The sequence below is a fragment of the Triticum dicoccoides genome, chromosome 7B, assembly GCF_002162155.2.
Source record: "Triticum dicoccoides isolate Atlit2015 ecotype Zavitan chromosome 7B, WEW_v2.0, whole genome shotgun sequence".
NCBI classification, from domain to species: domain Eukaryota; kingdom Viridiplantae; phylum Streptophyta; class Magnoliopsida; order Poales; family Poaceae; genus Triticum; species Triticum dicoccoides.
In genome coordinates, this window is record NC_041393.1 from 693838973 (window position 1) to 693854609 (window position 15637).

Genomic DNA, 15637 nt, shown 5'->3' on the forward strand with positions numbered 1-15637 from the left:
TCTTGTTGAAGTCGTGTTCCGATGAAATACGGAGCGCACACATTAGATTGGGAAGGCATTAGGAAAAGAACAACTTGTGAGTGCTGGACTAGTTGTGATGCACTAGTCTGCAACATTGGCCCTAGGTGAAAACTTGATCCTAAATACGATGGGGCTAATAGTCCCAGAAAAAGGGAGTAATTCACTTGCTACATTGGCATGCAGTAAATCTGGGTCTAACTGACTCACCGGGTACTTGAGAAAAGGAGACAGAGTTACCAGGTGGATGTTCCTCTGAGAAAAGTAAGACATGGTCTCCATGATGGTCAGGGAAACCGCCAGATTCAACCTTGCCATGTGCAAAGCGGTGAAGAATATACTTCAGGATTTTCTCTTGTTCTTCATGGAGGTCCGATCAGTGTACAATGCTAGCGAGGTAGCTACACGCTTTCTAGAGCAGCTGAAACTCGAGTACAATGTTAATTTGTTCTCCCAAAAACATGCAACTTTTAACAGTCTATAATAAGGGCCACATGTAGTACTATGTAAAAAAATCTTGGGCAGAAACCTCAGCTTGGGTTGACTGCCATGTTAGTAGACCAAGACGTACTAGAAACTTGAGCCATTGAAAACTTTGAGGTGCATATGACACATGGTTCATAGGTGAAGAGCAAGGTTAAAAAACATCAGGGTGTACATTCATAAGCCATCTTTGATGCAGTGAGACAAAATTACCATAGATGCAAATCAAAGCAAGCGCACATGGCAGCAAAATGAGTGCAGCTTCTCTGTTTGTACATTCTGAAGGATCCAATAAAGTCGACTATGGTCTCTGGGGTTCCTAGTTAAGAATCCATGGAAGATCAACAATGCATTTCCAGACAGAAGCAATAGACTGACTCTATGCTATGCAAAGAACAGAAAAGATCACAGACAACTTCTGAACATATCTCATATCATGATAACAGGAACCTCCATAAACGATATATTTGAGGTCGGCATAGCAAATATAGCAAGCATGCACCATTACCAACTATCGACAGTTCAAACATCATCAGCGCTATAGCATAGACGTTAGTGTTGCTTGACACACAACCATGAGCCAACCATTAACACTGAACATCATCCTAATTACCTAAGCCAAGCCCCTCCAGGCATCTCACTCACTTCCAGGCTGGGTACGAGTTGTCCCGCCTGTTGTTCCTGAAAGCGCAGCACCCAACAGAGTAGACAATGATGAGGAAAATGAGGAATATGATGTTGACGGTGGCGATTTTCTTCCAGTCATTCTTCACATTAGCGAGCACGCCAGCCTTGCATGACTGGCAGTCATAGCAGAGGGCCCTCGGATCATTCGACCACGTGTTGCAGTCAGGGTCATTGGTAGAGTTGAAGCCAGGAGGTTTGTTCCACATGGTCTCGCTCTGGTAGGTGAAGTTGCACCCGGTTGGGGGTTTGCAGCATCCAGACTGGACACAAGATAGATAGTGTGTGTTAGTTGCAGAAAACAGAACTTGGTAATTCGGCAACAGTTTTAGCATTGGAGAAAACACAATTCAAAGACAAATGTCAAGGCAGAAATGCACAAGACAAATACAAAATATTTGATGGTCTGCATGCGAGTATCATTGACAACAGTACGGAAGCATCATTCAGGGTCAGACCAAAGATAAAACATCAGTATATTGGTTTGCAAGAATACATAGTTCCTCCATGGAAGTGCAGGTATAGTGCTTATGAAGCCACAAATGGCAGAAGCTTCACAGGAGGGGAGGGGTAACATGATAATGCATACCATGGAAGTGCAGGTATAGTGCTTATAAAGCCACAAAAGGTAATAACAATGGTTTACACATAAAGAAAGAATACTGTATTTAGGTAAGCTACACCCCGTTTCTGCATTTCGCAAAAGCTAAAGTGGAACTCTGAAGAAACCACCTCCAGGAAAAGTAAGTCAATACAATAATGTCGAAGGTTTCAGTTTCACATGTGGATGCTATAATTGACATGAACAAGGTATTCCCACACGCAACAAGGGAGAATTACGGTAGTCATAGTCAGGAGCAGGGGGATAGTCAAAAAAAAAGGGATTGCAATAAGAGAAGTTTCACAGCACCAAGCTGCAATTCAGTAAAGTTTATGCAAATTCTATCACAAGGCCATTCCTTCATCAGAATAGAGTACAGCAAAACAATATCATGGGCATCTTCAAAATTAGTGAAATCAAGTGGAATCGATTTGTACAGAAACATGCCATGACCAAACTGAGTAAATCAAGTTGAATAGCTCGCACTAGTCTCTACAACTGCTCGAATCTTCCATTAAAATTTACCAGACCCTATCGCAACATAACACATTACCATGCAGACAGAAAAGGCAGGCTAGCTGTATCTATTTGGCATGATACTATTAGACAAATAGACAGCCAAGCAACAGCAAGAGAGGAAACCACAGCAGTACAACAGTGGAAGACAATGGTACAGAAATTAAGTAGCTAGTTGACAATGTAGCATAGAAATTGTATGTAATACAATGATGTAATACTAGTGGATTACACATACAGAAAGAATGATGTATTCAGGATTTCAGGTCAGCTACATCCTATATTTGCATTTGGCAAAAGCTAAAGTGGCACTCCAAAGAAACTACCTCCAGGAAGGCAACTCATAGATGCAGTAAGTCTTCAGTACAATTATGTCAAGGGTTCAAATTTCGTAAGTGGACACTACAATTGACATGAACACAGTATTCCCACAGCTTAGTACAGTTTATGCAATGTGAGAAATTTCATGGGTACACCAAGTCCACAATCGAGTAACGTTTACGCAAATCCTACCACAAGGTCATTCCTTCGTCAGAATGGCGTACAAATAAACAACAATCTCATGAACATCCTCAAAAAGTAGTACTGAAATCTAGTGGCATCAATTTGTACCCAAGCATGCCATGAACCAGACTCAATGAATCAAGTTGAATTGCTAGCACTAGGAGTGACCACTGCTCAAATCTTCCATTAATCTTCACCATCACCCTACCACAATATAATGCATTGCCACGCAGCAAGAAAAGGCAGGCTAGCTGTATCCATTAGCAGCTTAGCACATACTCCCTCCATTCCAAAATATAGTGCGCCCACGCTTCCCGAGGTCGAACTTTGACCATAAATTTAATGAACGAGACCGACTGCGGCGGGAGAAAAAGTTACATAATTAAAAACTTCTTTCGAATACGAATTCACTGATATAACTTTTGCCCCCGCCGCAATCGGTCTTGATAGTTAAATTTACGGTCAAAGTTAAAGCACGTGGATAGAGGAAGCACTACATTGTGGAATGGAGGGAGTAATAGACAAATAGACAGCCAAGCAATATAGCAAAGAGGGGAAACGACAGCAGTACAGCACAGTGGAAGACAGTGGTACAGAAATCAAGTCACTAATCGACAATGTAGCATAGCATGGAAATTGCAGAGCAATTATTCATGCGAACTGAAGTGTCACGTGTGGTGGTCCTTGCGGAGATGGGATCCCACGATTCTTCTACCGGTCCTGTGGAATACTCAACACACAATCTGTACCAACTCCAGATGCACTGCCACTCGTTCGACCTACCAATCTTCCTACAATTTTTCAGTGGAGATGAAATTTCGAGTCCCCGGGGCGAGACCAATCGATTCGCATCCCCAAATCCAACTAGCAGTAGCAGCAGGGAATTTATTTTCTACCTAAATGCGTTCATAACAATTCGATTAACCCCCAAAATTGCAAGCATTAAACCACATCTATCTCATAAGAGTGAAGAACAAGCGAAGAAATCGACCTGAATCGGGGAGAGGTTGTTGGTGACGAACTGCTGCAGCGACTCCCCCCTGGCCCCGAACCTCTGGCAGACGCCGCCGTCGCGGAGGCAGCTGCGGATCTTGGCCCAGTTGTCGGCGTTCTCGACCCGGCGCTGCAGCCAGGTGGAGTACTCCCCGAGGCGGTACTCCCTGTAGCCCCTCCCGGAGACGACGGAGCCGGCGCCGCGGTTGGTGACGACGAAGGCGAAGACGGTGAAGACGAGGAGGAGCGCGATGAGGAGGAAGAGCGCGACGAGGTAGAGCCAGAGGAGGCAGGATGCGCGGCAGAGGGAGCCCGCCAGCCCCGCGAGGGAGAGCGCCAGGAGGAGGGCACCGAGCGCGATGACCGGCCGCTCCAGGAACCGCTCGCAGTCGGTGGTGGAGGCGCGGTGGCTCAGCCAGATGCCGCCGCCGAGGACGACGAGGGCGAGGACCAGGACCCCCGCGTTCAGCAGGCCCAGCAGCCCGTTGCTGCACCGCGCCATGGCCGCCGCCGCCGCTCTCGCTTCCCTCGAGGGGATTGTGCCGTGCGCGTGACGGGGCGGGGTGGGGGGTTCGAGTAGGTGGGAGGCGTGCGGTGCTTTGCGGTGGGCGGTGTGTGGGGTTTTTAGCGTGGGGCGTGAGGGATTTCGAATTTGGGATTCGAAAAGGGTGTCCGGGAAAACAAAAAGGAGATTCGGAAAGGGGGCACCCTTTTTCTACTTTTTCTTGCTTTTATCATTTAGACCGGCCATAATTCAGATTCGTGTGCCACTCCATAGTTATAAACGAACTTTTACCATCTTCTACGTGTAACTTATTGTCTTGTACTCCCTCCGTTTGTAATCATATGGCGTTTTGATAGTTCAAGTACAAATTTTGAATAGTTTGCGGTGTTTTAGCCGACATGAAACGCATATGTAAATAAGCTTATTGTTGAATTTGACAAGTTATCTATGTTTTTGTCATCGTTTTGCATTGTATGACTCCATGCCACCAAACGAGTGACAAAAGCAACTGCACGTATAAAGTGGAGCCTTTCTGTTCCTAGTTGACGACGAGATGCTACCATCTTTCTTGGCACTTCAGTGTGCGTGCCAGAAACCCCAGCTCTTGCGTTTGTGTGCATGCTTGGCACAGGAAAAGGTGGAGGGGAAGCCGGGAACAGAATGCTAATAGTCTAGTCCACGAGCACGACTTCATCAAGACGCGAACTCCTTTTTGCAGCAAGCAACACGTGCAGCCAGCGGTGTTTTTCTACAGCCACCAACTCTATTGATTTGCATTTCTATGACACGCACCGAACATGCTACGTTTTTGTTCACTTTCATATGTTCTCCTTTCTTGCAGCAAATGTCCAAACGCCCTTTCTGAGATATGTAAACGTTTGTTTTTAAATACATGGACGTTTATTCTAGAATATCTCTTTTTTGATAAGTAGATATCTCTTTTTTCCGAGAGAAGCATTGAGATATTGAAGGAAATATGCCCTAGAGGCAATAATAAAATTATTATTTATTTCCTCATATCATGATAAATGTTTATTATTCATGCTAGAATTGTATTAACCGGAAACATGATACATGTGTGAATACATAGACAAAACTATAGTCACTAGTATGCCTCTACTTGACTAGCTCATTAATCAAAGATGGTTATGTTTCCTGACCATAGACATGTGTTGTCATTTGATTAGTGGGATCACATCATTAGGAGAATGATGTGATTGACATGACCCATTCTGTTAGCCTAGCACTTGATCGTTTAATATACTGCTATTGCTTTCTTCATGACTTATACAAAGTTCCTGCAACTATGAGATTGTGCAACTCCCGTTTACCGGAAGAACACTTTGTGTGCTACCAAACGTCACAACATAACTGGGTGATTATAAAGGTGCTCTACAGGTGTTTCCGAAGGTACATGTTGGGTTGGCATAATTCGAGATTAGGATTTGTCACTCCGATTGTCGGAGAGGTATCTCTGGGCCCTCTCGGTAATACTCATCACCTAAGCCTTGCAAGCATGTAACTAATGAGTTAGTTATGAGATGACGTATTACGGAACAAGTAAAGAGACTTGCCAGTAACGAGATTGAACTAGGTATTGGATACCGATGATCAAATCTCGGGCAAGTAACATACCGATGACAAAGGGAACAAAGTATGTTGTTATGCAGTTTGACCGATAAAGATCTTCGTAGAATATGTAGGAACCAATATGGGCATCCAGGTCCCGCTATTGGTTATTGACCGAGAATAGTTTTAGGTCATGTCTACATAGTTCTCGAACCCGTAGGGTCCGCACGCTTAATGTTTCGATGACAGTTTTATTATGAGTTTATAAGTTTTGATGTACCGAAGTTTGTTCGGAGTCCCGGATGTGATCACGGACATGACGAGGAGTCTCGAAATGGTCGAGACATAAAGATTGATATATTGGAAGCCTATGTTTGGACTTCGGAATGGTTCCGGGTGAAAACGGGATTTTACCGGAACACCGGGGGGTTACCGGAACCCTCCCGGGGGTTAATGGGCCTTGGTGGGCCATGAGGGAGAAGAGGAAGGGCCGGCCAGGGCAGGCCGCGCGCCCCTCCCCCCCTAGTCCGAATAGGACAAGGAGAGGGGGGAGGCGCCCCCCTTCCCTCTTTCCCTCCCCCCAAGTCCTAATCCAACTAGGAAAGGGGGGAGGGAGTCCTACTCCCGGTGGGAGTAGGACTCCTCCGGCGCGCCTCCTCCAAGGGCCGGCCGCACCCCCCTTGCTCCTTTATATACGGGGGCAGGGGGCACCCCATAGACACACAAGTTGATCTACGGATCGTTCCTTAGCCGTGTGCGGTGCCCCCTTCCACCATATTCCACCTCGGTCATATCGTCGCGAAGCTTAGGCGAAGCCCTGCGCCGGTAGAACATCAAGATCGTCACCACGCCGTCGTGCTGACGGAACTCTCCCTCGACACTCGGCTGGATCGGAGTTCGAGGGACGTCATCGAGCTGAACGTGTGCTGAACTCGGAGGCTCCGTACGTTCGGTGCTTGGATCGGTCGGATCGTGAAGACGTACGACTACATCAACCGCGTTGTGCTAACGCTTCCGCTTACGGTCTACGAGGGTACGTGGACATACACTCTCTCCTCTCGTTGCTATGCCATCACCATGATCTTGCGTGTGCATAGGAAATTTTTTGAAATTACTACGTTCCCCAACAGTGGCATCCGAGTCTAGGTTTTATGCGTTGATGTTATATGCACGAGTAGAACACAAGTGAGTTGTGGACGATATAAGTCATACTGCCTACCAGCATGTCATACTTTAGTTCAGCGGTATTGTGAGATGAAGCGGCCCGGACCGACATTACGCGTACGCTTACGCGAGACTGGTTTCACCGTTACGAGCACTCGTGCTTAAAGGTGGCTGGCGGGTGTCTGTCTCTCTCACTTTAGTTGAACCGAGTGTGGCTACGCCCGGTCCTTGTGAAGGTTAAAACGGAGTCTATTTGACAAACTATCGTTGTGGTTTTTGATGCGTAGGTAAGAACGGTTCTTGCTAAGCCCGTAGCAGCCACGTAAAATTTGCAACAACAAAGTAGAGGACGTCTAACTTGTTTTTGCAGGGCATGTTGTGATGTGATATGGTCAAGACGTGATGCTATATTTTATTGTATGAGATGATCATGTTTTGTAACCGAAGTTATCGGCAACTGGTAGGAGCCATATGGTTGTCGCTTTATTGTATGAAATGCAAACGCCCTGTAATTGCTTTACTTTATCACTAAGCGGTAGCGATAGTCGTAGAAGCAATAGATGGCGTAAACGACAACGATGCTATGATGAAGATCAAGGTATCGCGCCGGTGACGATGGTGATCATGACGGTGCTTCGAAGATGGAGATCACAAGCACAAGATGATGATGGCCATATCATATCACTTATATTGATTGTATGTGATGTTTATCCTTTATGCATCTTATCTTGCTTTGATTGACGGTACCATTTTAAGATGATCTCTCACTAAAATTATCAAGTAGTGTTCTCCCTGAGTATGCACGGTTGCCAAAGTTCGTCGTGCCGAGACACCACGTGATGATCGGGTGTGATAAGCTCTACGTCCATCTACAACGGGTGCAAGCCAGTTTTGCACACGCAGAATACTCAGGTTAAACTTGACGAGCCTAGCATATGCAGATATGGCCTCGGAACACGGAGACCGAAAGGTCGAGCGTGAATCATATAGTAGATATGATCAACATAATGATGTTCACCATTGAAAACTACTCCATCTCACGTGATGATCGGTTATGGTTTAGTTGATTTGGATCACGTGATCACTTAGATGACTAGAGAGATGTCTGTCTAAGTGGGAGTTCTTAAGTAATATGATTAATTGAACTTAAATTTATCATGAACTTAGTACCTGATAGTATCTTGCTTGTCTATGTTTGTTTGTAGATAGATGGCTCGTGCTGTCGTTCCGTTGAATTTTAATGCGTTCCTTGAGAAAGCAAAGTTGAAAGATGATGGTAGCAATTACACGGACTGGGTCCGTAACCTGACGATTATCCTCATTGCTGCACAGAAGAGTTACGTCCTGGAAGCACCGCTGGGTGCCAGGCCTGCTGCTGATGCAACTGACGACGTTAAGAACGTCTGGCAGAGCAAAGCTGATGACTACTCTATAGTTCAGTGTGCCATGCTTTACGGCTTAGAACCGGGTCTTCAACGACGTTTTGAACGTCATGGAGCATATGAGATGTTCCAGGAGTTGAAGTTAATATTTCAAGCAAATGCCCGGATTGAGAGATATGAAGTCTCCAATAAGTTCTATAGCTGCAAGATGGAGGAGAATAGTTCTGTCAGTGAACATATACTCAGAATGTCTGGGTATAACAATCACTTGATTCAACTGGGAGTTAATCTTCCTGATGATAGTGTCATTGACAGAATTCTTCAATCACTGCCACCAAACTACAAGAGCTTTGTGATGAACTATAATATGCAAGGGATGAACAAGACTATTCCCGAGCTCTTCGTGATGCTGAAAGCCGCGGAGGTAGAAATCAAGAAGGAGCATCAAGTGTTGATGGTCAACAAGACCACTAGTTTCAAGAAGAAGGGAAAAGGGAAGAAGAAGGGGAACTTCAAAAAGAACGGCAAGCAAGTTACTGCTCAAGAGAAGAAACCCAAGTCTGGACCTAAGCCTGAAACTGAGTGCTTCTACTGCAAGCAGACTGGTCACTGGAAGCGGAACTGCCCCAAGTATTTGGCGGATAAGAAGGATGGCAAAGTGAACAAAGGTATATGTGATATACATGTTATTGATGTGTATCTAACTAGAGCTCGTAGTAGCACCTGGGTATTTGATACTGGTTCTGTTGCTAATATTTGCAACTCGAAACAGGGACTACGGAATAAGCGAGCACCGGCCAAGGACGAGGTGACGATGCGCGTGGGAAACGGTTCCAAAGTTGATGTGATCGCGGTCGGCACGCTACCTCTACATCTACCATCGGGATTAGTTTTAGACCTAAATAATTGTTATTTGGTGCCTGCGTTGAGCATGAACATTATATCTGGATCTTGTTTGATGCGAGACGGTTATTCATTTAAATAAGAGAATAGTGGTTGTTCTATTTATATGAGTAATATCTTTTATGGTCATGCACCCTTGAAGAGTGGTCTATTTTTATTGAATCTCGATAGTAGTGATACACATATTCATAATGTTGAAGCCAAAAGATGTAGAGTTGATAATGATAGTGCAACTTATTTGTGGCACTGCCGTTTAGGTCATATCGGTGTAAAACGCATGAAGAAACTCCATACTGATGGACTTCTGGAATCACTTGATTATGAATCACTTGGTACTTGCGAACCGTGCCTTATGGGCAAGATGACTAAAACACCGTTCTCCGGAACTATGGAGAGAGCAACAGATTTGTTGGAAATCATACATACAGATGTATGTGGTCCGATGAATGTTGAGGCTCGTGGCGGATATCGTTATTTTCTCACCTTCACAGATGATTTAAGCAGATATGGGTATATCTACTTAATGAAGCACAAGCCTGAAACATTTGAAAAGTTCAAAGAATTTCAGAGTGAAGTAGAAAATCATCGTAACAAGAAAATAAAATTTCTACGATCTGATCGTGGAGGAGAATATTTAAGTTACAAGTTTGGTTTACATTTGAAACAATGCGGAATAGTTTCGCAACTCACGCCACCTGGAACACCACAACGAAATGGTGTGTCCGAACGTCGTAATCGTACTTTACTTGATATGGTGCGATCTATGATGTCTCTTACCGATTTACCGCTATCGTTTTGGGGTTATGCTTTAGAGACGGCCGCATTCACGTTAAATAGGGCACCATCAAAATCCGTTGAGACGACGCCTTATGAACTGTGGTTTGGCAAGAAACCAAAGTTGTCGTTTCTTAAAGTTTGGGGCTGTGATGCTTATGTGAAGAAACTTCAACCAGATAAGCTCGAACCCAAATCGGAGAAATGTGTCTTCATAGGATACCCAAAAGAGACTGTTGGGTACACCTTCTATCACAGATCCGAAGGCAAGACATTCGTTGCTAAAAATGGATCCTTTCTAGAGAAGGAATTTCTCTCGAAAGAAGTGAGTGGGAGGAAAGTAGAACTTGATGAGATAACTGTATCTACTCCCTTATTGGAAGGTAGTTCATCACGAGAACCAGTTCCCGTGACAACTACACCAATTAGTGAGGAAGCTAATGATATTGATCATGAAACTTCAGATCAAGTATCTACTGAACCTCGTAGGTCTACCAGAGTAAGATCCGCACCAGAGTGGTACGGTAATCCTATTATGGAAGTCATGTTACTTGACCATGATGAACCTACGAACTATGAGGAAGCGATGATGAGCCCAGATTCCGCAAAATGGCTAGAAGCCATGAAATCTGAGATGGGATCCATGTATGAAAACAAAGTATGGACTTTGGTTGACTTGTCCGATGATCGGCAAGCCATTGAGAATAAATGGATCTTTAAGAAGAAGACTGACGCTGATGGTAATGTTACTGTCTATAAAGCTCGACTTGTTACGAAAGGTTTTCGACAAGTTCAAGGAGTTGACTACGATGAGACTTTCTCACCCGTAGCGATGCTTAAGTCTGTCCGAATCATGTTGGCCATTGCTGCATTTCATGATTATGAAATTTGGCAAATGGATGTCAAGACTACATTCTTGAATGGATTTCTAGAAGAAGAGTTGTATATGATGCAGCCAGAAGGTTTTGTTGATCCAAAAGGTGCTAACAAAGTGTGCAAGCTCCAGCGTTCCATTTATGGACTGGTGCAAGCATCTCGGAGTTGGAATAAACGCTTTGATAGTGTGATCAAAGCATATGGTTTTATACAGACTTTTGGAGAAGCCTGTATTTACAAGAAAGTGAGTGGGAGCTCTGTAGCATTTCTAGTTTTATATGTTGATGACATATTATTAATTGGAAATGATATAGAATTTCTGGATAGCATAAAGGGATACTTGAATAAAAGTTTTTCAATGAAAGACCTCGGTGAAGCTGCTTACATATTGGGCATCAAGATCTATAGAGATAGATCAAGACGCTTAATAGGACTTTCACAAAGCACATACCTTGACAAGATTTTAAAAAAGTTCAAAATGGATCAGGCAAAGAAAGGATTCTTGCCTGTGCTACAAGGTGTGAAGTTGAGTCAAACTCAATGCCCGACCACAGCAGAAGATAGAGAGAAAATGAAAAATGTTCCCTATGCTTCAGCCATAGGCTCTATCATGTATGCAATGCTGTGTACCAGACCTGACGTATGCTTAGCAATAAGCTTGGCAGGAAGGTACCAAAGTAATCCAGGAGTGGATCACTGGACAGCGGTCAAGAACATCCTGAAATACCTGAAAAGGACTAAGGATATGTTTCTCGTATATGGAGGTGACAAAGAGCTAGTCGTAAATGGTTACGTCGATGCAAGCTTTGACACTGATCCGAACGATTCTAAATCGCAAACCGGATACGTGTTTATATTAAACGGTGGAGCTGCAAGTTGGTGCAGTTCTAAACAAAGCGTCGTGGCGAGATCTACATGTGAAGCAGAGTACATAGCTGCTTCTGAAGCAGGAAATGAAGGAGTCTGGATGAAGGAGTTCATTTCCGATCTAGGTGTCATACCTAGTGCATCGGGACCAATGAAGATCTTCTGTGACAATACTGGTGCAATTGATTTGGCAAAGGAATCCAGATTTCACAAGAGGACCAAGCACATCAAGAGACGCTTCAATTCCATTCGGGACCAAGTCCAAGTGGGAGACATAGAGATTTGCAAGATACATACGGATCTGAATGTTGCAGACCCGTTGACTAAGCCTCTCTCACGAGCAAAACATGATCAGCACCAAGACTCCATGTGTGTTAGAATCATTACTATGTAATCTAGATTATTGACTCTAGTGCAAGTGGGAGACTGAAGGAAATATGCCCTAGAGGCAATAATAAAGTTATTATTTATTTCCTCATATCATGATAAATGTTTATTATTCATGCTAGAATTGTATTAACCGGAAACATGATACATGTGTGAATACATAGACAAAACTATAGTCACTAGTATGCCTCTACTTGACTAGCTCATTAATCAAAGATGGTTATGTTTCCTGACCATAGACATGTGTTGTCATTTGATTAGTGGGATCACATCATTAGAAGAATGATGTGATTGACATGACCCATTCTGTTAGCCTAGCACTTGGTCGTTTAGTATACTGCTATTGCTTTCTTCATGACTTATACAAAGTTCCTGCAACTATGAGATTGTGCAACTCCCGTTTACCGGAAGAACACTTTGTGTGCTACCAAACGTCACAACGTAACTGGGTGATTATAAAGGTGCTCTACAGGTGTTTCCGAAGGTACATGTTGGGTTGGCATAATTCGAGATTAGGATTTGTCACTCCGATTGTCGGAGAGGTATCTCTGGGCCCTCTCGGTAATACTCATCACCTAAGCCTTGCAAGCATGTAACTAATGAGTTAGTTATGAGATGACGTATTACGGAACGAGTAAAGAGACTTGCCAGTAACGAGATTGAACTAGGTATTGGATACCGACGATCAAATCTCGGGCAAGTAACATAGCGATGACAAAGGGAACAAAGTATGTTGTTATGCGGTTTGACCGATAAAGATCTTCATAGAATATGTAGGAACCAATATGGGCATCCAGGTCCCGCTATTGGTTATTGACCGAGAATAGTTTTAGGTCATGTCTACATAGTTCTCGAACCCGTAGGGTCCGCACGCTTAACGTTTCGATGACAGTTTTATTATGAGTTTATAAGTTTTGATGTACCGAAGTTTGTTCGGAGTCCCGGATGTGATCACGGACATGACGAGGAGTCTCGAAATGGTCGAGACATAAAGATTGATATATTGGAAGCCTATGTTTGGACTTCGGAATGGTTCCGGATGAAAACGGGATTTTACCGGAACACCGGGGGGTTACCGGAACCCTCCCGGGGGTTAATGGGCCTTAGTGGGCCATGAGGGAGAAGAGGAAGGGCCGGCCAGGGCAGGCCGCGCGCCCCTCCCCCCCCCTAGTCCGAATAGGACAAGGAGAGGGGGGGCGGCGCCCCCCTTCCCTCTTTCCCTCCCCCCAAGTCCTAATCCAACTAGGAAAGGGGGGGGGTCCTACTCCCGGTGGGAGTAGGACTCCTCCGACGCGCCTCCTCCAAGGGTCGGCCGCACCCCCCCTTGCTCCTTTATATACGGGGGCAGGGGGCACCCCATAGACACACAAGTTGATCTACGGATCGTTCCTTAGCCGTGTGCGGTGCCCCCTTCCACCATATTCCACCTCGGTCATATCGTCGCGAAGCTTAGGCGAAGTCCTGCGCCGGTAGAACATCAAGATCGTCACCACGCCGTCGTGCTGACGGAACTCTCCCTCGACACTCGGCTGGATCGGAGTTCGAGGGACGTCATCGAGCTGAACGTGTGCTGAACTCGGAGGCTCCGTACGTTCGGTGCTTGGATCGGTCGGATCGTGAAGACGTACGACTACATCAACCGCGTTGTGCTAACGCTTCCGCTTACGGTCTACGAGGGTACGTGGACATACACTCTCTCCTGTCGTTGCTATGCCATCACCATGATCTTGCGTGTGCGTAGGAAAATTTTTGAAATTACTACATTCCCCAACAGATATAATAACCAAACTAGCAGTACAAACACTCTCAGAAAATAGAAAAAACACAACAATGTCTCTGGGTTGACGGTCTTCATCCTCCCCATACGGGTTGATGGCACGCCATCGCATGCCGCTTCATCACCGAAGCGAGCATGTCGTTGTTGATCGCAGCCAACAAGACGTCATCAAGGCCACGACTTTCTAGACCAGCGCCCTCGAGAAGAAATTGTCTCTGGTGGAAGAGTTGCAAATCCAAGAACCATACTCCAGTATATGTCATGCATCACCCCAGTACGGTTATAACAATGTCATGGAGGCCAGTCCAGAGGACCAAACTGCAAAGAGAAGCAATCATCGCCGCCTCCCCTTTATATTCTTTTATTGTAATAAAAGTATTTTGTGATATATATATATTATAATCAAGATATAGTGTTATTATGATAATAAAAAGTTATGCAATGAAAGGAACATTTTTCAAGAATAGCTTGGACATTTCATTTTGTCAATGAAATTAACTTCTTTGGACTCTCTTAAAATTTATTTGGTGTGCTCTCTCTTTTTTTACACGAGGAAGGGACTCGAAGGCCCCAAATGCACTTCGGAAGTGGTGGTACAGTGCATCTTACAAAAGGACTAGGACTAAAATAGAAATTAAAACAAAGTCCCTTAGTTTTACATAGAGGACCATAGGAAGCAAATATAGTTGCTATCAAGTCCAAAACAATCAGCAAATTGAACAAAATTTGCCGGCTCATTTGGTCCGACTAAGCCTGCACTGGTGCAAGCCATGGACTCAACTTGAAGATCCCGTTGCCTCCCTTTGGCATAGTGGTCGGGAGGAAGAAAGAAACCATCGACCACCGAGGTGTTCGCATGTGATTGCTCCATGTCGTCGCCTGAGATAAATGCGGTGGACTCTTATTATAACATATGATACTCTTTAAATATTTATATTGTATCACAACATCATTCAACCGTTGATTTTCTTGGTCAAATTGATTCCGTAGATAACAAGAGGTGGTATATTTCCTTCGAAAAGATCTTAGCACAACTTATTGTAGCTAGACAAATTAATTTTTTATATTATATCTTTTGATCTTAATACCTAGACAAGCACAACAACCTCACTTTGCTTTTTTTTCGAAAAGGAGGATGACCCCCGGCCTCTGCATCTGGGAGATGCATACGACCATTTTATTGATTATTCTCGAGGACCTTACAAAGTATAACAACAATATGCCTGAATCCGCCATCTTGACAGCATCTGCCGCTACTCCTATCCAAGTGATGAAGGGGTGCAAGTTGGGCCACATACCCATACCTCTCACCTAGGCCTAACATCTAAAACCGGAGGCCCCTACCGAGCCATCTGCCGGGTCCAGGGCTCAAACCGGTCTGACACACTCACTTTGTTAGAGGAGTAGATGTACAATCCCACTAAGACTCCTATAGTTCATTTTATAAAACATGTAGCAACCTAAGTCAATAACTCATCTTCGGGTGCTACACGTACATACCACCCACATTGTCGTTGAGTTGTGATCTCATTTATTTCTTTCTACCACCTATCGCGTGCGTGGATATGCCTATATATATCGCTCACGTCCGACATGGTTTATACAAACAGCCAAGAAGATAACCAACACGGATA

The 15637-nt window shown here is 44.5% G+C and overlaps 1 protein-coding gene across 1 annotated transcript; it reads right to left on the reverse strand.

Annotated features, from left to right (window-relative positions):
• Positions 1 to 900: 900 nt before the first annotated feature.
• Positions 901 to 4400, reverse strand: LOC119337867 (tetraspanin-8-like). Its single transcript, XM_037610096.1, has 2 exons — positions 3798 to 4400; positions 901 to 1448 (listed from the first exon to the last, which is right to left on the reverse strand). Exons 1-2 carry the CDS (start codon positions 4299 to 4301, stop codon positions 1143 to 1145), a joined length of 810 nt encoding a protein of 269 aa, XP_037465993.1. The 5' UTR covers positions 4302 to 4400; the 3' UTR covers positions 901 to 1142.
• Between the last annotated feature and the right edge of the window lie 11237 nt (positions 4401 to 15637).